Raw genomic sequence first — 22199 nt, 5'->3', positions numbered from 1 at the left:
TCATCATTCAGATCTGTTTGTAACAGACTCTCATGATGCTTTTACAGTTTGTTCTTTGAAGACTGAAGCTGTTGGTTTGGGTTAAACTTCTCTTGTATCTGCAGCTGCTGGAACTTCACTCTAAATTTCAGCTGCAGCTCAGAAAGCCGTGTGACATCAGACACTATCGACATAGACAACCATTCACTGCTCCAGGAAGGCGTTCATTGTGTAACAATCACTTATAAATGGGCTGTGACTGACCCACAGACACTCATATCAGTGGGCGACAGTGGCAGACATTTTTATAACGCTTTCCGTCCTGCTGTAAGTGCAAAGTGCTGCAGCTGTGGTGCTTTGAATGATCTCTGCAGATCAGCAGGGAGCCAAACGTCTGTGAAATGATGCTAAATTATTGTGTCTGCATACATTTCATCACCGTCTCTGATTTTTGTTTTCCTTGTGAACTTAATTTATTCTTCATGTGTTCATTGTCTGCATATAAATGAAGCTGGATAAACCTGCATTCTTCTTTAGCTCAGAGGACGAAGACCCTCTCAGCTGCCGCTAGACCGATCACAAAACTCCCAGGAGCCTTTGAGCCAGTCTGGGCTGGGGTGCAAAAGTCACAGGAGGAAAGGTAAACCGTTTATCAGATAGTAGACACATGAAAGAGCACAGACTGTGTCAGTGCTTTTACCTGCTTCTTTTCACAGGTGCTTCCTGTCTTTTCTGCCGTCTTTGAAGTTTTGTGTTTCTGTCAGACACAAATCCTTTTTCCTTTCTTCCCGTCTTTTTCCGTCTCATCCTTTAACCTCACTGCTCTCCCTCACGTTTAGCCCAAACCACACTTAATGCTCTCTCTTTCACCGTTCCCATATTCTTGCCTCATTACATCTCAGCTAATCTTTTCATCCTTTTCTTTTCGTTCTGCCTCATTTAAGCTAATGTTGCAGCTCTCGCTTGTGATATTTTATCTGTCTCCCTCATTTCTTTAAACTTTTCATCTCTCTTGCTCTTAGCATCAAATATTCGTGTCACTGCTGCAGTTCAACCATCTTTTCTGATGTAACTGCAGCGTTTTAATATCAGTGCCTCTGTTTCACTATCACTCACTTCACCTGTCTCCTTTCAAGTCTGCTCACTTCAGTTACTCGAGCAAACAGTTGCTGATGACACATGTATGCTGCAGTTAGTATCTCCTGCTCATTCTCCAGCTCTTACTTCATCATCCACTTTGCGTATAATCATGTTGGTCCTAATAATGGGTTTTCAGACATATTCTTCCATGTGCTGTGACTCGGCTCGGGTGATGAGGGGATAATGTGGGAGATTTTATGACACCTTTGTCACCTTTGCCTTCCTTTAAATGAAAACACTCTGACTCTAAAAATGATGTCACCAAGCTCAGCGTCATAAAATCGATTTAAAGGACGTGGACTGTGAGCCAGTTACAAAGAAATAAAGAAATCTTAATTAAAGCTTCAATGTTCAGTTTAGTTGTAAAGTTCATACTGTAAAGATCCTACAATATTACTATGAAAAACATACAGTCACCTGTGAGCCACACATGATGACAGTGGGGAAAAAGAAAAGACCTCCATCAGTAGGTAACATTTCAGACAACTGCAAAGCGAAAGCAAGGTGATCGAAAGGTCCCACAGCCAGTGAACGCATCTACTGCCACTTGGTCCTTTCATATGAGTCACAGTTCACCCGGATTAGGCTCTAAATCCACCACAGCAGGACTTAGTGAAGGCCAGTATCATGGTTTGATTCAAAACCTTGTGACCGGGAGGGGTGGGGTCATCTGCTGCGACCGGTTGGGCCGAGAGAAGGAAGACAGGATAAAAGACTTATAAATGTAATCCAGCTGTTATTGAGAACAGAGAGGTGATTTGTGTTTGTGAGTAAAATCTCCAGCAGATAGAAAAGACAGTGCAGGTCTGATGTGGACAAAAATGTTGGTGAGCAACAGATCACAGGTGCAAACAGTCTGTAAATGCTGGAGTCTGGCTTTATGGTGTTCGACAAAAAGGGGAGATTTCCATTTCTCTGTAGAGCTTCTGAAGGTCAGCTGAGTAAATCTGAGAAAAAGCAAAGCGTGAAATGTGAAGGCAGCGTTTGGCTTCAGATGGACTGCTACTTTGTGTGATAGCAGGACGTCTGAACTCTTCATCGTGTTAGACTCCACCTCTGAAGGTTGTAGCTCAAAGCTGCTCCTTTGATTTCGCTGACCTGATCATGCATAATGCAGCATTAGGTCCAACTAAAGACTGCACCACCAATCTGGGATCTCCACCGTTTGACCCGAGAACTGAAGAAGCTTCTTGGATGAGAGGTGAAACGTCTTCAAGCAACTTAAAGAAGTCCAGATGCTTTTCTTTCCAAGCTCCTTAGAAAACATTCTCAAGTTCACAGTTGGAAGAGTAAGACAAAGACAAAAGGAAAGGTTGGAGCTAGAAGTGACCAAAAGGATAGGACTGTGTAACCCAGCTAACATTTATTTCTGCTATAAAGTCAATCATTCTAATATTAGAGTCTAATGAGGAAGGGCAGTTTTTAACACGTCTACGTTAGTTACACTTTTCACATCTTTCTGCTGCACACGATAAGACTGGGTTAGCAATAAGCACAACAAATTATAACTATTTGTTTGGATACAGTTTGTTTGGACGTGGTTCCATGTGGGACATCATCAAATCATCAAAAATATTATAACGTGTAAAGTTCAGTTTGTCCAAAGAGTTTCAGTTTAAACTCGACTCCGTCATCTGTGCTCCTGAATCTCCTGCGTCTCCTCCTCAGGTACGCTGGTGTGCGGTAACGGGACGGTCAGCTCCTCTGTTTCTTCTGTTGCCATGGTGGCGATCCCTGACTGTGTTGACAATGCAACGCAGACTGACATCAGTTTCCAGAACACTCTGACCCTGGGGAGAAGCAGAGGTCACCATCACCACCACCACCATGGTGAGGGAGGCTCCTCCTCTCCCCCACCACCTCCTCCATCACCTCCCCTCCCTCACCTGGCAGTGCCGTACGAGATCAATGAGTTGTACGTTCTGACTCGTGGTCATTTCTTCACACTAAAACAACATTGATTTAAAACTTTCCACACGATGGTGATTGGTTCCTCTGTCTCCCGCCTCTCTGTCTCCAGCTGTGTGTTTGAATACAACGACCCCAATGACTACTTTGATGTATCCAACCACGAGGTGGACCGGCAGGATGACCTGGAATATGAGGTGAGAAAGCTTCAGCTGCATTTCCAACAACCAAATGACACAAAATGAAAGAACTCCAAAAATTCCTTCGGCAGTTTTTCCCATTCACTAACACAATGGTTGTCAAGCACTGGACCCCATCCTGAGAGGAACCTCCACATACCCGGAGGCAAATTTGTGACTCCATGAAAAATACATGCACAAAGCCACATGCAAGTCACTTATCCTGATGAATACGTCTGGAATATAAAGCAGGGCTCCCAGCTGTGGTTCATCATGTCAGCTTGGAGCTGAGACTCAATTTTCATGCATTTTCAATCACGTGTCTCCCCGGTGAAAGATACCATTCACTGTTTCACTGTGAAGGATATCCAGAATAAGACTGAACACATTTAAAGCCTGGCTGTGTTCACATTTTCATTTCTTCCATATGAGCCACACAGTGGATGGATTTGACTGCAGCGTAGGAGACGGTAGTTTACGTCTCCGAGACAAATCTTTGTTCGTTGGTCTGGAGATCATTTTGCACAACTGATGCATATTAAGACTTAAAGTAGCACACTCTCTATTTGAGTCCAAACTAAACTGTCTACTGCGCTCACCCTGCATGCACCTTTGTGGGCGACATTTCCATCGATCCACATTTTCTGTTGCTCATCCAGGATGGGTTTCAGCAGTCACCACCTCCTCCAGCTCCTCTGGTGGGACACCGAGCTGCTCCCATCCCTGTCCAGGGTGCCTTTGAGCCTCCTCCCTGCTGGGCACAGCCAAGACACCACACCTGACCATTAGTACTCTGATACTAGTCTGTTTTTAATTTATGAAATTAACTTGTGTATAATATTTATCAGTATCAGATTTAGTATTTTTGCATTGTCCTTTTCTCATGGTGGAACCAGTTAAATGATCATTCTTAAAGGGAGCACGAAAAAAGACGAGGAAGATGTCAGAGACAAAAAAAATCACTGGAAATTAAAAATATAAGAATACAGACATTTATATCTGTGCAGCAAAAATCAGGCCATGGAGAGCGTGACTGAAACAAAATGACTTATTTTGTGAGTAAAGGTCAGATCAGCCACATTTTTGGTGTCTAATGGGCCGCTGTTTTAGGCTGAATGGACGCTCTTCTTTGTTTCTGCTTCGCTGGTTTGACTGTTTCCTCAGACAAATGACAGTTTGGTCATTAGAGAGGTCAGCAAAGTGGAAACGTCTTCTCCAGCTGGTATATCAGAGACTTCCTCTGTCATTCAGTTCTTCAAATTACAATCATTAGATAGCGTGCCCCCTTACTTACATCCATATCTCCAGATTTAATTGCCTTCCTTGAATTTCATCCTTCATTTCCTTCCTAAATCACCTTCTTCTCTCTGTCCATTTCCTCTGTTGATTGCTGGATATATGATGGTCTTAACTGGTCTTTACAAGCCTCATCTTATTATTGATGGTTTGCAGTGGTCTTTGAAGAGCGCTCACTTGCTCTGTCTACTCAGTTTTATCCTTCAATAAGGTTTCCATTCAAAGTCAGTTCGATCAGACATTTTAATCATTTTTTGGAATTTTTATCACATTTTCTGACCTCATTATCGTTCCCAACTCCTTTTTATTTGCCCTCTTGTTCCCCTCACAAACATGGATGCTCTCACCCTTCAACATATTTGTCACATATCAATTATTAGCAAGTTCTGTGTGTCAGCGTATGAAATACAGTGAAAGAACAGAGCAGATAGCACAAACTTTATCTGATCAGGTCTGTGTGAAGCTTCAGGTTATGGGTCAGTAACTTTAGAAAAGCATTTGGGTCTCTGTCAGAGTGGATGGACCTCAACAGTATTTCAAATGTTCAGATACAAAGAGCAGTGAGATTTTTCACAGGCGAGTCATGTTGGACCGAGTCAGCTTTACACTGAGCTGTAAAGGAGCCACTCAGATAATATTTATGATAATAACTGCTTCACACTTGCAGAATCACAGAATTGGCTATTGAACAAACAAAGCTACGTGAACAGCTGCGAGGCTCACCAGGAAGCATCTAACAGTGTTACCTGTGTTTCCTGCAGGAGGTGGAGCTGTACAAGTCCAGCCAGCAGGAGAAGCTGGGTCTGACCGTCTGCTACAGGACGGATGATGAGGAGGATCTTGGCATCTATGTTGGGGAGGTAACAGGAGACAGGAACCTATCTTCTTTTAGCCCTTTGTTTGAAAGTCATTAGTGCATTTACTAATTCACTCTCTAAACTCACTCTCTAGTAGTTTTTCTGTACATCACTTGGTAACACTTTATAACACGACCCTTGAATAAGGCACGAGTACCCTGTACTTATGTGCAGTTTGAGGGCAGCAAGTCAGGTTTTTGCAGAAAACAATAAAACAAGTACACTGTAAGTATCCTGTAGTTTCTATGGTGTGCTTTGTGTTATGCAGTGACTAAGGTTCTAGTATCCTGTACTTATGTGCAGTTTGCAGGGTTTTACAGGGTACATCAGATGTAAAATGGGAAATATTGCTTGATTTTCTGGAAATTTACCATGAAATGACCCAGTACTTAACATTTTATTTTTTGATTTATTTTATTGTTTCCTGTAAAACTAAAAACAAAATTGTGCATAATCACAGGGTACTTGTGGTCTAACAGCGTAATTATTTTATTGTTTCCTGCAAAAACCTGACATGTAATTACAGGCTACTTGTGCGTTAGTCGCTGTTGCTACTGTGTAACTGCACGTGACTCCATAATATGTCTCGCACTCCAGAAAGTACAGAGTGCTTACAGTGTACTTGTTTCATTGTTTCCTGCAAAAACCTGACTTGCTGCCTGCAGAATACACCTAAGTACAGGGGACCTGCGCCTTATTCACGGGTCATGTTCTAAAGTGTTAGCGCTCATTTAATGCATCCATTTATAACTTCATTCATTACTTCTTAACCAGCCTCTCCTAATTTCTAGTAATTAGGCCAGCCTATAGTGACTTACTCATGTATTTATTAATTTATTATTAATGCATCTCTTTCCTAACTCATGAGGTAATGTATCATTTCTCACTTTCATGCGAGGTTAATCCAAACAGCATCGCAGCCAAGAACGGACGCATCAGAGAGGGCGATCGAATACTGCAGGTACGCAGACTCAAAACCAAAGGGAGGTCATTAAGAAACACCTTCACACTTTCTACAGAGCAGAGTTATTAATAAACACAGGTGTTGTTTTTAACTGATTTGAAATTTTGAGTTTCGTCCTTCAGGTAAGTCAAAAACACGTCCTCCAGAATAAACGTGTCCTCTCCCAGATTTAATGACTGTGAGGGTTAAACCAGATTCAGATCGAACTATGTAAATTTATACCTGCGACCCCTGGGACACTTCTGTCCAATCAGAGCGAGCTGTCAGCAGCCCAGTTACTGCTTCCCTAAAAATAGACCGCCAGAGAGAAATGGTGGGGGAGACAACATGTCACCCTGCGCTTCCGCCGCTGTTCCTGAAGGCTGAGTGCAGGAAAAGCACCCAAAGTGACAAAGACACCCGGAGACATAAGGTGAACTTAAATACAGCTTTAATGCTGAACCCCAAAAAGGTAACAAAACTAAGACTCCAATGTAAACTTACACGAACAGAACACACAGCAAGATAAGAGTAGATCACGACACAGAGAAACACACGGCTTAAATACAGAGAGGGAGCAATCAGGGAAAGGGTAACAGGAGGGAAACACAGCTGGGACAACTCAGGCCTAACGAGACAAAGGAAGCACAACCAGACACATTTACATGAGGCACGGACTTTTAAAGTAAAACAGGAAACATAACACAGACTCACAGGCAGGCACAGAGACGTAGACTGACACAGAGATACAGCAACAGAACAGAACCTGAAAACACAACTGTGACAAAGAAACCAAAAGACTGGAAATGATAAATAAAGCAAAAATCAAAGTCCAATAATAATGAACACTCAGAACTCGACCCAGGCACCCCAACAGTTCCTCTCTGTTTGTCAGAGACCAGCATAAAACAGCTGGCAGTCAATCTTAATGTATCTCATAATAGTTCATGTGCATGAACGCTGTGCATATGAAACAGCTGCTCTAAAACACAGTGATGGTGAGACGCTGAAACACTTGGACGCAGCAGTAAAATAAAGGTAATTAACCTCGAGTCCAGACTAAAAAGGAACCAAATTTGAGTTTGACGTTGTTTGTAATCAGTTACAGAGTGAATATAGCCTCAAATAACAAACAGTCAGCTCCTGTTGCCAACATGATGCAGGAAGGAGAAAGAAGAAGGTGTGAAAGCCTGATGTCAAGTTTTGAAATGTGAAAACAGGAAGAAGGATCCCAGAGAAGGCGAGCGAGGACGGCTTCGTGCTTTAAGTGAAAACTGGACTCGCAGTAGGAAGGAGGGGAATCAAAAAACAGGACAAACAGGAAGTACATGGCGAGAGCAGACCAACAAAGGAAATGAGAAGGACACTGCAATCTGAGAAGCTGTCAAATGAAAATAAAATAAATAGAAAAAACACAAACACGTCACCTACAAACTCGGAGCTTAAAACGACCTGCTTGATGGCGTATCGATGCCCAGGCCGGCTGCTCACCGCCGATGACTCAATAAATCTCTTCGTATCAGAAATATGTGCAGGCATTTTTCCTGACAGAGGAAATGTGGAGACAGCACCATGGAAACCAAGTAAACAAAGCTTAATAAAACAACAACTGTGTTTTTAACAATAAAGTATTTTAAGTGCCTAAATTGAACAAGTCATTTTAAATTGTGGACATCTCTGCGGTGCACGGTCACGCCTCACACAGCTGTGCTTCCACAGCCCTCCCCACCACCAAACATACATGAGCACATTAGAGGCTGTCACAACCACGGTTAGACCACCGTGAGGCCGTCTGCAGGAGCTTTAAGCACATGGCGTCTGTGGCTGATCCTTTTCACGTGTGTGTGGTTCTTCATGCTTTACGGAGAGCTAACTAATGAAAACCTCCCACTGAAGCTACTGTCTGCTTATCGTTGTTGAATCCTTCATGCTGATTTAGATTTCCTCTTCATGGGAAACCCCCAAACTCCACAGCCTCATATGTGATACTGCACAGTGAATTCCCCGCACCTTCTGATTGGATGGGAGCTTACAGCCTGCCTTTAACGTTTTCTACTGTCGTGCTCATCCAGACAGGCAAACAGCTCCTCACAGAATAATCTCCAGCGTGCCAGCATCTGGCATTGAACCAGCAACCTATTGACTGCATTTCCTTAATATGCCGTTGGCCCAATAAGAATAGACTCTTATTATTTCTAAACCTAAGAGAACAAGTAACAGCATGAGAACACGAGTGCCGCAGATGGACGGGTGAAATTTCGGAGACTATTCCACCAAAAAATGTAAAGAGATACAAAATTCAACATTCATTACATGTGACAAAGACTGAGTAGTAGTAGTCTCAACCACTCTACTGTCCGAGGTGACTTAAGTGGAAGTTTAATTAAGATTTTAACCCTTTTAACATCTGACTGTTCTCAGAGTTTGCCTGTCAAAACCAAATATGAATAAAATTGATCTTCCTGACATTTCTACTCTCAACCCGCTGACTCACGGCCCTGTGAAAACAGTGTCGGGGTAAAGGTAAAGCTGCTATGTGATAAGAATAGAACAGCAGCACCATCACCATGGTAATCCTGCTGTGGACAGATGATGCAAGCACCAGTTCCCGTGACATCCATCCCCACAGGGAGGAAGGGCCTTTAAAACAGATGTGCTGCCTCCCTACAAGTGTGGGAAATCCACCTATGTGGGTATTTTAAAATACCTTCTTTATTCCTTCTAATGATTCTAAAATAACTCCTCTCTTCTCTTCCAGATTAACGGCGTGGATATTCAGAACAGGGAGGAAGCCGTGGCCATTTTGACCCGAGAGGACAGCATCAACTTCTCCCTGCTGCTGGCCAGGCCCGACATAGAGGTAGCAACACGACTCAACCAGCCTCCTAAAGAAGTGCAATACTAGTCCTCTTTAACACAGATGAAGGTCCTGTTAACTGCGTTTAAAAACACTAAAGGAGCACCAGATTGTCCCCAGAGGATGAATCCTACAAACTTTGATTCATCCTCTTTCCAATCCCTCCTCGGTCTGTCCTGGTGTTGTGTCCATAATGCATCCTAGTCAGACTCTTCAACCACCTGAATTTGCTAAATAGTTAATAAAATAATCCTGATTCAACCAGTGTATAAATAAATAAATAACAGTGCTTTCCTTCCTTTCGGGAACAGAACAGGCGCTCTGTAACTTCGGTTGAACAGTGTCGCTCCTGTTTCATCACTCAGCTCGCCTGCAGCCCAGTTTACTAACCTACTTTCTGTCACTTGTGCTGCTGTGGGTGGCCGACATGAGAGGAAACCTTCATAAAATTCTATTCTAGTTCACAGCGTGCTTACAGTCCTGGTTTCCTCCAACAGGAACGATATGTGTTTGCTGCTTCTATCCATCAGTCTGTGACCGATGCAGATGGAAAACCAACAGCTGGACTGACAGTAAATTGATCTTTTTGTTCAAATATTAAGTCAGAAGCTCTGGTGACCTTTCCTGTCTCGCTACAATCATAATGAAATGCACCAGATAATGTTTCAGGGTCACATGAATTAGGCAAAACCTTTAGTTTCCTTTTGATCATCACTGAGCTGTAAATGTATCAGCCATTGGGACACACACACACACACACACACACACACTCACACACACACACACACACACACACACACACACACACACACACACACACACACACACACACACACACTGCCATGATAAATGTCTCTGGGATGACAGCAGGTCCCACAGTGTGTCCATATCTGCTGACAGAGGAAGAACGGCAGCCCACCATATCCACACATGTCAGTTCAAACACACCTGCACATACATAATTATGGATGAACGTTCACAGAGTGTGTGTGTGTGTGTGTGTGCTCACATCAACCAGACGAGTGAGCCGTCAGTCAGTTACCAACACACACATTTATGACATCTGCATGTCTTCGTTTACATCCTGGTAGAATTGAAACCAAATGAGCTAGAGCGATATGTTTTGCATATATCATGCATGCAGCAGTTTATTCCACCATCATGTAACTCATGTAAAATCATGTAAAAAGCAACAAAGTAACAATAAAAACATTAGAATCCACAAACATCCTGTTTCACACTTCCTACTGTGGAATAAACATCAACACGTTGTCAGCACAAACGATCACATGTCCAACAAACCTAAAAGATAAAAGTGTTGGAAGTTCAGAGTGAGGTTTAAGAGCCACTGATAACAGCCGACTCCAGTTTATATGACAAAGAAACACAAGATTCATCTTTCTGGAAAATTCTAAGCAATATTTTCTTTTATTCAAACTATGGCTGCTTTAGTTCTGACACATCTGTCTAATCAGAATAAAACATCTGGATGCTGCCGTCAGCACTACAATTACTGACCATCACATTCCTGCAGATCAGGAGCTAGTTTACCTCTTGCCTCTTTTTATAATGACTGTATGAAGCAAAGAATAGTAGATGAACACACCTCTTAAAATGAATAAAAAATAAATAAAAAATAAATCAATAAAAAGATAAAAATAAATGATAAATACAAAGAAAATCCCTATAAAAACTCGTAAAATGCCACAGGAGGGGAAAAGTGGGTTTCAGAGCTGAAAAGGGAAGAAATGGATCAATAGAGGAAAATGAAGGTAAAATATTCCTTCTGTCAATATGCTCACTGCATATATGACTCCCACAAAAGGTCCAAGCTCTTGTAAATAAAGGCTCATAGTGGATTAGACCTTCTTCAGTCCAATCACATAAAATACATTTTTAGACTTTAGGAGCTCTGAAATATCTCTCATTATAAATATTTACCATCTTCAGGTGGCCTCCTAACCAGCTGCTTTCTGTACTTTCAGCAGAGACTATTTTCCACCATGTTTTTCTCCATATTTGGGTTTTGAGTAAGTCGCTGGGCCACAACACATTTCAGTGGTCATTTAATAGTTTTTAGCTAACAATGAGAATTTATGTAGACAGAAACAAAACAACCGAGCCTCTGAAAGCGTGAGGGTTTACACACACACACACACACACACACACACACAGACACAGACACACACACACACACACACACACACACACACTCAACAAATCAGTATTGTGTGCAGATTTTAACAGACGACAGTACAATGTTGACATTAGTCAAAGTCAAAAAATCCATTTCATAAGGAAACACTGATGCATGAGCTCTCTAATAAGAAATCTGCAGTGTCAATAAAGCACATTAGAGTCACATGAATTCATTTTTCTTGTCAACAACAAACCTGTTACAGCAGCTCCCACAGAATACTCCCATTAGAACCAAGAATGGAGCTGGTAGCACGTTTCTACTCTGCTGTACTGACACTAGTGGGGAAATTTAACTTGTAGCTCTCTGTACTCAGTGATGCGTGATGCTGTGCAGCTCCTGTTAACCCTCAGCTACAGTCTGAGCTAACAGTCACGCTGAAAATCGTTGCCTAACCTGAGAAACTGTTACAAAAGGGTTTTTCTCACTGCAGTTTGCTCTTGAGCTCTTTAGTTCATTTTCACCTGGACTGGCTTGTGTGTCTTCCAGAATGAAAACCCCATCGATCCAGAGGAGGACATGGAACTGACTCTAGAGGGAGCAGACTTTCCTTCAAACCCACACATTTCATGCTCGCTCAACTCCTCTCATAATACTGGCTACTACCGCCTCCACCAAGGAGGAGAAGGCAGGTCATCCTTTCCTTTAGGAGGAGCAGGGGGAGGCAGAGACGGTGAGGTGGAAGATGAAGAGGATGAAGAAGGAGAGGATGGCGAGCGAGGAGAGAAGGACGACAAAGAGCCACCGGTCCCCCTCCCTCCTCTGCTGAACTTGGCACCTCTGCTGTCCAACAGCCAGGAGCTGGACAGCGGGGTGGGTCGGACAGATGACAGCACCCGCTATGAGGATACATCTGAACACGACCTGCTGGGTGAGCAGACCAGTGCCTGTAACACCAACACCACCAACACACCAGGCAGCACCAGGAAGTTCAGACCTGGACCCAGCCCCAGGTACCAGACAAAGAAAGTTTACTCAAATTATTAGGAAAAAATGACTCACAAGCTACAGTTTGACTTTAAGTGTTTTTCTGTCATGCTCATATTTCTGTACCCAGGCCAAGTCCTAGACCTAGTCCTGGCCTCGGCCCCAGCCCTGGGCATGGTCGAGGAGACATCACCCCTCCTTTCCTCCACCTGCGCGATCTCCAGCTCAGCTCTGACTCTCTCCCAGGTCTGGACTGGGGAGCTGGAGGAGGAACAGCAGCAGCAGCGTACAGTCCTCACCACCATCACCACCATAAGGTAAGTTCAAATCCTATTAGGTGATCATTTTGTTGACTTATTGTCACTAAATAAAAGCTCCAAACCTGGTACTATCCATACATCAGCACAACTGTGCAGCCACACACGGTTTATCTTACCCTAGAGACCACGATCATTTGTGAGGTGTTTGTAAAATAGGCTTTGGAATTTCTATGGTGCATTATGAAATGAGCAGCATGGAGGTACAGCAGTTACTACTTTTGCCTTACAGCAAGGACGTCCTGGGTTCAAATCCAGTCTGTGTTGTTTCCAACAGTGCAAAGTCATTTTTGGGTTTAGGTTAACTAGTTTCATTTTAAACTGACTGCATGTGTCAAGAATGTGTGTAAAATGTGAGCGTGGATGGCTGACTACTCTGTGACAGACTGGTAACCTGTCCAGGATGTACTCTCACTCTATGGTAGCCGGGCCCCGAATTGTATAAGCGGAAGAAAACAGATTTATAAAAACTGCAGAATAATAAAACGTTTCTTTAAGACGTCCCTGATAATGCAGGCAGATTCTCTGTGGGATGTACTGCATGCTCAGCTGTGACGCTGCACCAGGAAACCCTCAAAGCTGTTATCTGAAGTGGTACTCTCGAGTTGTTTCATAGCAACTGAAATGGGAATGCAAAAGCAAACACCTACCAGTGCTTGTCAGATACAATGGTGCCGTGTTACCAACCATAATGCAGCTATGAAGGAACTTCTATCTGTCATGTCAGAAACACCTGAAGCATTTCTCTGACATTTAAGCACAGAGCAGAGTTGTGAAGCAGCTGACAAACTACATGTAACACATCTCACCAACATGTCCTGAGATCTGTCAGTGGATATACCATTGATTTAGTATTTAAAAACATACGAATAAGTGTTTCTGGTAGATTATTTTCCACTGAAGGGACCCAAACCCAGACTTTGTATTTTGGGTATCCTCAGAAAATATGAAATCATTATTCATATTTCTCGTCAATAAAAAAGCTGATTGTCAATACATGTATTTGTGGTTACACACCATCATAGTTAATGAGCTCTATCTGATGTTACACCTGATGTCCAACCTGCAGCATTACCACCACCATCACCAGCCTCTGTCAATGACCATGATGATGCCGGGCCTGACGGAGGAAGAGTGCCAGCGTTACCAAGAGCTGTTAGAGATCAAATATCAGTATGAGAGACATTTGGAAAGACGCCGGAGAGAGCTGGAAAAGGAAACCACTGAAGCAGAAGTTAAAGGCCGAGAGGACGGGGACAAGGCAGCAGAGGAAGCTGAAGGCACAGCTTCTGAATCGGTAGTGGACGTGGACAGCAAAGAGATGCCAAGTGAGCACGAATTGGCGTTGATCGAGGAGGAGCTGCGCCACCTGGAGTTTAAGTGCCGCAACATTCTCCGAGCGCAAAAGATGCAGCAGCTCAGGGAGAGATGTCTGAAAGCCTGGATGATGGAGGAGGAGACGGTGGCAGGTGGAGCGGGCCGACCAGGACCCTCTGAAGGAGGTAACAACCAGCACCAGGGTAGGAAACAAATAACATCCGGACATCTTTAGGAAACATGTGAATTATGACACAGAATTATACTAGGAAAAAAAAAAACCTGATAAAACAACAAGCCATCATTTATGTATCCGGTTTACTTTGGTGTCATTAGACAAAGCAAAGCAGTTTTTAACAGTTCATTATTTATAAAACGACTCTTCTATTTCTGAACTTATAGATTTGCTTAACGAGGATAATGACGATCCTCATCACCACGAGCTGTCAGCCATCAACGAACTCCCGGAGCGCGAGCGGTCGGACGACAAAGACAGCACCAGCGCCTACAACACCGGAGGGGAAAGCTGCCGGAGCACGCCATTGGTCAGCACCGAGCAGATCCCGCCTCCTCAGGAGGATGAAGATGAAGGAGGCAGACGCCTGACCTCTCCACCTCCGCTCCTCCCCCTCAGTCGCCTCCCCCCTCTAAACTCCCCCCTCACGCCTCGACGTCACAGGAGGGACCGCGACAGAGAGCGGCGTCACTCAAACCTCAGCTGCTCCTTCTCCCCGAGCACCTACAGGAAGTACGAAACCTCCAATGGAAACTTTGCAAATGGCTCAAGCTCCACCCCCTCCACGCCTTCAAAGTTCAGGTGTTGGTTTTGCTACAATGAGCTTTGTTTTTATTTTCATATGCATGTTGACCTTTGTGATATGTTTTAATAATAGTGGATATTTTGATGTATTTTGCCTTCATCAGATCTCTGACCAGAGAAACGGGGTCAGCTTCTAGGAGGGGTATGGCTGATGGGGGGCGGAGCTCCAGAGCAGGTATGATCTTTCTCTGTAAGCACATTTTAAGAGCCTTTCCACAGGTTTATAATGAAGAAACAAGCATATGAGCTAAAGAACACTTTCCTTTAAACTGATGTTTGTGGGTAACGTGTAAAACTTCTTTCTGGTTTTTGATGGTCATTTCTATCACTTCTATGACTGCAGGTGGAGCCCCCTACAGGCCTGAAGGTGGAAGCGCAGACTCGAGCCCCTATTTCACCCGGAGGCAGCACAGACACAGCAAACCGTTAGAGCGCTATCAGAGCTGCATGACCCTGCCCTCCGAGGGTCTGGTGGACCCCCTGGACCGAGTGAGAGACAGCGGCAGGGCAGACGGGGAGGAGAGGGGGGTAGCCACAGGCAGCAGTGGGCCGGCAAGCCCCAGGAGTGTGAACAGCGCCCCCTGTGGTCTGGAGGACCACCGTGCAGGTGCCTCACGGTTAGGACTGGCCTTACCTCTCGGACTGACTCACTCATCACCAAACGCGTCTCCACAGCGCATGGAGTGGAAGGTAAACGGTGCAATAACACTGAAGGGAAAAGATTAACTGGTGAAGTAGCTGCAAAATGACCAGTCCAGCATATCAAGGGTCTCATCACAGGTTCCTCTCCTACAAGGCTGGACATCAGTTGATGTCTGAGAAAACCCTCTGGCCTTAATAACAACTACAAGATTGTTTTTGATTATGATCACCAGGAAAGAGATGAACTGTTTCCCTGCTGTGTTTTTATTCTTTTTGGTAGTTTCTTTTTTTCCTCTCAGCAGGTGATCAAGCAGTGTCTGTTCTCTCTCCATCCTTCTTCTCCTCTATTTTTCTCTCATCCCAACCTCTCTTTTTTCCTTTTTCCCGTCTTCTGTGTTCTAATTGTAATAAGTCCAAATGAAAAAAATACAATAAAAATAAATAATAACAATAATAACAAAGGTCAAAAAAAATATGTCAATCAAGTGGAGCAGTATAGCAAAAGCTGTAATGGTCTACTTGATTGCTACAGTGCTGGACGGGACAAAAGAAAAAATTAAAAAAAGAAATGAGTTGTTCATCAAAATGATACAGAAGCTGCTGTGGTCCAGTTTAACGTGGTTCACTACTGTAAAGTACTGAAAATGATGTCAAGTGATTTACACGATTTTCAGACCTTCAGTGTCTGAGCATAAAATGTAAAATCTTTTGAAAGATGCCGTATAACTGAGCTACTGGAGCTACGTAATCAATAAAAAATAAACTTTCTACATTCAGCTTAAAGACTCAAGGCCGAAGAAAAGCAAGAGATCCAACAGCAGCAACAGAAACATTTCAAAGCAAACAGAGAGCTGAAACTTTAAACGTCTGGTCTTCCGTTGACATGAGATGCTCGGTGTTCTTTTCGTGTCCAGGTAAAGATTCGCAGCGATGGGACTCGTTATGTGGCCAAGCGGCCGGTCAGAGATCGTCTGCTGAAGGCCAGAGCCATGAAGATCCGCGAGGAACGCAGCGGCATGACGACAGACGATGACGCTGCCAGTGAAATGAAACAGGTAGAGTCTGCAAACATTAATGACAACATGTCATTGGACTAAAAGAGCTGAGATTCAAACAAAACGTATGTCCAGTATGTGCTGTTACTTGTTTTCTGATGAGCAAATCTCGATTCATCGCCACAAACATGCTGTGACATCATTTTCAACTGTCATTAAATCCTAGTTTACATAAAACAGAAGTACTTTAGCCTTTTTTTGCTTCTGAGCCCAATAAACATGACAAAGCCTCATTAAACCAGCTTTAAACTGGTTTCTGTCCTCTGCACAGGGTCGATACTGGAGCAAAGAGGAGAGGAAGCAGCAGCTGCTGAGAGCTCGAGAGTACAGAAGAAGAAGAGAGTTCATGATGCAGAGCCGCCTGGACTACATGAGAGGAGACAGGTACAGGGCAAAATCTACAACCACACCCCAGAAGTTCAATCGTTATTACAGACACAAACGTAAAAGGTGCCACATTTATCCTCAGAGTATGAAGTTCATCACTGTCGTCTGTCGGAAGAAATGATGGTGTTGAAATGACACATTTACTTTTGACTAATGTTTAAAACGTTGTGGTGTGCCATGTTTACCCACCTCTGTATTCATCAGCACAGTTGGTGTGAAAATCCATAAAACATCCCAAAGACAAACTCCTCGTTAATCCAGTCTGTAAATACAGACACTAAAACGGTGAGTTCTGTGTGGGTCAGTGAACCACTACAGACCCGAGATCCTTGAGATCACCTGTGAAATCCTGTCAGCACAGACCTTTAAAGGGTCAGAGGTCAGGAGAGAAGAGCAGAAACCTCACATACCTTCAAAGTAAATAACCCGAAATAATTATAGAGACACTGGTGCTGCAAATCAATGTTTTTAAAACACAGGTCTGACTTCATTGGTCCATCTCACGGTGCTCAACTGATGAGTGACGGCAGATTACAGGAGGACACGTAATGAACACGTTTTCAATACTGAATAATTCATATTGTACTATTACACACATACTGGTATTACACTGCAGTGCAGCTTTTTGATTTTATGTGTAGCTTTAAATATTGCGTAACTTCGTTATGCGCTGAAATGTCCTATCTGTGGCTCCGCCCCTCCGACGAGTTCCTCAGGATTCCCTTCAAACAGTAATAAGGACTTCATGTGTACAGCTGTATGAAAAGAAAGAAGTTTGAGGTGTCTGCATGTTTAGTTTTTTTTACATTTTATTTTAACACCTTGAAATATTTGAAGCAACTGTTTATGTCCACCAGGGGGCAGAATACATCCTACTGGTGAGAGCCACAGGACTCAATCGTGCAGTACACAAGTGGCTTAAAAAAGTGTTTACACAAAAACAAAATAGAGAAAAAGAATGAAAATGACACATTTACTTCATTACGTGAAGTTCGTGAAGGTGCTGATCAGTCTTTTTATTTTCAGGGATCTTTTGTCATCAACAGGGGGCGCTGAAGAGCCCCATTTATCCCAGAGCCTCCAGTTTAACGTGCAGCATAACTCCCCCAGCAGCAACATCCTGCAGCTGAGCCAGAAGAAAATCACAAAGAGGAGGAATCGTCGCATTCTCGACAACTGGATCACCATCCAGGAGCTGCTGGCTCACGGCTCGAGGTCACCGGATGGAAAGAAAATTTACAACCCTCTGCTGTCTGTCACTACTGTGTGACCTCAACAAGGAGAGAAGGAAACACACAGTGTGGACCTAGAAGCTCAACGCTCTTTTTTTGTGGAGTTAAAAACGTGAGCACACCAGAAAGAGAGAAACTTAAAGAATTATAAACAAAGGTGGATAAGAGGAGGAGAGACTTAAAACAGAAACATTTGGCCTCAGAGGAGGAATCCTCCGAGCATGAAAAGGAAAGAACGGAGATGAGTGAATACAGAGAATGAAGCTAACACTTTAGAGAAACAATCCTCTTTACTTTCTGACGTCACTTCAAACTCATTAGAGATACACGTAAGGACGCGTGAGCCTCGAAAGGAAACAGAAACGTCCTGTTCTGGCCTCGGCTGTGACCGTCTGAAGAAAAGCACAGGTTTGATCTCCTGGTCCTTCAACCAGGTGCACAGTCACATCGCTGTTAATTACAAACTTTTCTGTGAATAGCAAATTTGTGCTCATGCTGAGACTTTTCCATCAAGAAAAAATGACTATAAGTGTAATTTTAAGAGGAAAAAAGGCCAGAAGAATGGACGTTTATGGAGGATTAAAACTGAAAACATCACAAATAAAGGAAAACATGAACGTTTTCTTTCACATTCATTATTTCTTTCTGTCCGTGGTGCTACTGAACATGAAGCAGATTCTAGGTTGGACCCCCCCGTCAGCCTCATGTTTGCTGTGTCTGGTGGCTTCTCCAGCTTCCCCTCCACACTGGTCGCAGGTGTGAGAGCTCTCTGTGATGAACTGGCAGCCAGTTCAGGGTGGACCCTGCTTCTGATGGAAGCTTGGATAAGCAATATTTATCCCTATATGATATATGATATGCCTACTTATCTATCCAAACTTATTGTTGTTCATTCAAAACAAATCAGTTTGGAAAGAAATAGGAGTGAAAATTCCAAAACTTTATACATAAAAAATAAATAAAGTAATTCATTTAAAAACAAAGTACTACACAACGATAAAAAACAAACACTAAAAACTGTAAAAATTCATGGATCTGAGAGGTTTTGGTCCTTCATGAACTCCTCGGCGCCACGTGTGAAGCAGCGACAACACCGCCAGGAAGGAAGTGACATCACTGTTTAAGGATAATACATATTTACTCAAACATTTACTGATACTGAGTAAAATATGATTACAATACTACTGCTGTGTGATCTGTGCTGTCACGGTTACGTTACACAACATCTTCTAATCATCATTTGTAAATCGCTTTCTCAGAAAACCTTTTAAAGTTATAACTTTTGTAAACAGTTTATTCATGTCGATGGTTGATATATGTTAAATGTTAAGTCTAATATTGTTGTTAAAATTTTATAAATTTTATAGATTGTGTTGTTTATCCTGCAGGAGCGAGCTGCAGGTCCGTCGCTGTGCTGGACCTGCAGACTGTGTTCAACAGAGAATGCATGAAAATGATGTACTGGACTATTATTGGATGTCATTCTTAAAGTGCTGTAAAGTACATTTTTAGCAGTGAAAGGTGTGAAAGTGTTAAAATAAAATAAAAAGGCAGATGAGAAATAAAACGTGTTTCTGTTTGTTTTAATTTATCAGCTGACAGAAATGTATTTACTTTACTAATGAATCATAAAGAAATAATGCTGCTAAGATTAAGGAAAAAACAGGTAAAAGAGTTTGAATTTGTTCATTCTTTTAGTTTCCACCCAGAAGTTAAAGCCTTTGTCACTTTGTCACTGCAGTGTGGTTGTAAGAGTCTGCAGCTCCGCGTCAGTGTGCTCAGTACTTCACACTGTCTGTGGATATATTATGAAAAATATTGATCAGCAGGCCGAGTGATGCTCATTTTGGATATTTTGGGTCCTATCAGAGGTAATAATGCCCACTTAGGGAACAGCTCTTTGTGTTTGACACGTCCACAGTCAGATCGTCTCTCTTGTGAAACAAAAGCAGGAAGATAGAGGTCAGTGACATCATCAAGATGTGAGTAAAAAGACTAGCCTAGCTTTAGCTGCTTTGCCTTCATTGCTTCCTAATTAACACCATGTTCTGTGTGACTGTTAGGAGCCTCAGTTACAGTTAAATATAAATCAAACACACATCTATGAGACACCACGATGAAAGAGACACAAAACAACTCCAGTTTGTACCACTTTTTATTCTCTGCGGCTGTTTTTGTTAAATTGTTAATGACCCTTCGGGTCTCTGTACCCAGCTGTTCTGGTCAGTTTTCCAAACATGATAATAAAGGATCACAGTCAGCTTTGTGCTTCTATCAAAGGACCTGAATGTGTGAAGAAAATCATATTCTGTCGACCCAAGTGAACACTTTCACAGTGTGGACGTCACACGTTACAATAAAACCTGAAATCCTGTAAATATTATAAATGCTGTAAAATTCATAACAAAGTAAAGGATGTAGTTTTAGAGTGTGTATAATAGACGCACACCAAATGCTGAACAAGTCAGGAGGAAATTATTGGCCAACAGTGACACCTGCTGGTTGGATGTGGAAGCACTTTTCACATGTTTGAGCTGAGGGGGTGTTAGAGTTCCCCTCTGTGGCGCCCCATGAGCCACTAATACCACATTAAATACTCTAGAAAAAGCATTGAGCTTAATATTCAATTAAATGCAATTTCACTTTAAAGCTTTTTTACATTTTAGCATTGATATTTGATAATTTTCTATCATTTTTCATCTTACACGTTTACACCGTCGTAGACAAGAGCATGCTAGTGTCTTTGAGGACAGAGCGCTCCTTCCTGCTTGTATATGAGTCACTTGCTGACGAGTTCAGAATCAGTTTGTTTCTGTCAATGAAATTTGATTTTAAATCAACAGTTTTTATTATACAGGGTAATGAATGACAGCATGTGAAGCCTTGTCAAGGTGACTTAAGACTAAAATAATAAAATAAAATAAAAATGAACGTAATACTACTCAAAATATCAAAACATGAAAAAAGCTTAGAATCTGGAAAAAGTGGTAAATTAAAAATAAACATAGTAAACGTAAAAAATCACAGCAAGAGAAAATAGAAAGAGAAAGAACGATTTCAGTGTGAGGTAAGAGTCGCATTTCACAGAAGGTACACACCAGTCTGTTTGTTACAGGAGGCCAATCACAAACTCACTATTACTTCATAATGTGCCATCAGGTGTGCTGAAGCTCGCGAGGGTGTTGGATCATTTCTGTGGACCAAATTGTATTTAGGAATATCACCTCCTCAAACACAAGCTGAGGTTGACACCCATGACCTACATGCAGCTTATGTTTATTTATTTATTTTTATAAGACGTGTGATCATACACATGGGTATAAAACATCCGTTTTTCACCGATAATTGTAATCACTCTTGAATCCCCTTGTGAATCGTGTGAGTGTGTAAGAGTGTCGAGTAGGTTGGGTCCTGGTCACTCCTGGTTGGATCGAGGCTCTCGTAGATGGCGTCTTCACGTGTGTGAAAAACGCAGTTTTCATAAGGTTCAATCTGAAAATAGAAACAACAGTTTTAAAAGTTTGTTGGGTGAGAATGTTTCCACTTAAATGAAACCTAAACGGACTTTAAGTTTCCTTTCACTCTGCCCAGCTCTTCAAATAATCCTGCTTGTGTTGCCCTCTAGTGGTGACAACTCTGTGTGAATGGAGTTACACGGGCGTGGCCTCCCTCTGAGATATGATGCGCGGGCAGCACGGTGAGCTGCCAGCTCGGCTTTTCTCTTTGTTCTGTTTCTTTCATAGTGAAATTAAGCTTTGCTGTGGTTCTGTTTACTCTGTATTTCATGGGACAGATACTTTCACATATGCTTAGAGCTGAGGATTTCTAATAAACACCTCTTTGATTCTGCTTTGGGGTAATCTGAATACATTTTTGTATAGATGGAGATACAAATAAATGACATTCTCACACTCTCTGAGGTTCAGACAGATTTCTTTTAGGTTTGTATGCATTTTATTCCAAGTATCTAAAACAATCTGTGTTGCTGCACTGAGCCTGTCAGCTGATTTGCTTTTCTGGTTTTTCTAAAGCTGACTTTCCTGCTGGGTTTAGACAGTGATTAGGCTCAGGAAAAAAATATTGTGCACATGGTCAACAATGACAGTAAAAACAATAAATAAAAATAAACAGTACCTTTGTATTTCT

At 42.5% G+C, this 22199-nt stretch overlaps 3 protein-coding genes across 7 annotated transcripts in view; 2 read left to right on the top strand and 1 right to left on the bottom strand.

The window, feature by feature from the left end:
• Nucleotides 1–18290, top strand: part of LOC146494010 (PDZ domain-containing protein 4-like) — a 45074-nt gene extending 26784 nt beyond the window's left edge. The window contains exons 3-17 of one of the 2 annotated variants that reach the window (XM_085145576.1): nucleotides 517–619; nucleotides 2788–3034; nucleotides 3140–3224; nucleotides 5264–5362; nucleotides 6258–6320; nucleotides 9061–9162; nucleotides 11846–12309; nucleotides 12414–12600; nucleotides 13670–14102; nucleotides 14320–14734; nucleotides 14842–14912; nucleotides 15081–15427; nucleotides 16294–16434; nucleotides 16706–16818; nucleotides 17848–18290. In XM_085145576.1, the coding sequence (XP_085001702.1) occupies nucleotides 517–619; nucleotides 2788–3034; nucleotides 3140–3224; nucleotides 5264–5362; nucleotides 6258–6320; nucleotides 9061–9162; nucleotides 11846–12309; nucleotides 12414–12600; nucleotides 13670–14102; nucleotides 14320–14734; nucleotides 14842–14912; nucleotides 15081–15427; nucleotides 16294–16434; nucleotides 16706–16818; nucleotides 17848–18091 (3114 nt within the window). In that variant the 3' untranslated portion in view covers nucleotides 18092–18290. Of the gene's footprint in view, nucleotides 1–516; nucleotides 620–2787; nucleotides 3035–3139; nucleotides 3225–5263; nucleotides 5363–6257; nucleotides 6321–9060; nucleotides 9163–11845; nucleotides 12310–12413; nucleotides 12601–13669; nucleotides 14121–14319; nucleotides 14735–14841; nucleotides 14913–15080; nucleotides 15428–16293; nucleotides 16435–16705; nucleotides 16819–17847 lie in introns of both variants that reach the window. The other variant, XM_085145575.1, reaches the window with a different exon arrangement.
• The window catches only part of LOC146493997 (uncharacterized), a 159424-nt gene that overhangs the window by 11540 nt on the left and 125685 nt on the right, over nucleotides 1–22199 (top strand). The gene's annotated exons all lie outside the window — the stretch shown is intronic.
• LOC146494009 (protein CD300H-like) overlaps nucleotides 19701–22199 on the bottom strand; it is a 4339-nt gene continuing 1840 nt past the window's right edge. For 2 of the 4 annotated variants that reach the window (XM_085145179.1, XM_085145178.1), the window contains exons 4-5: nucleotides 22188–22199; nucleotides 19701–21545 (exon numbers count right to left, since the gene is read on the bottom strand). The exon at nucleotides 22188–22199 is cut by the window's right edge and continues 17 nt beyond it. In XM_085145179.1, coding sequence (XP_085001305.1) covers nucleotides 21405–21545; nucleotides 22188–22199 — 153 coding nt within the window. In that variant the 3' untranslated portion in view covers nucleotides 19701–21404. The remainder of the gene's footprint in view (nucleotides 21546–22187) is intronic. The other 2 variants (XM_085145181.1, XM_085145180.1) reach the window with 2 other exon arrangements.

This window comes from Neolamprologus multifasciatus, chromosome 20 (assembly GCF_963576455.1).
Source record: "Neolamprologus multifasciatus chromosome 20, fNeoMul1.2, whole genome shotgun sequence".
NCBI lineage: Eukaryota > Metazoa > Chordata > Actinopteri > Cichliformes > Cichlidae > Neolamprologus > Neolamprologus multifasciatus.
This window is presented reverse-complemented; position numbering and strand designations above follow the sequence as displayed.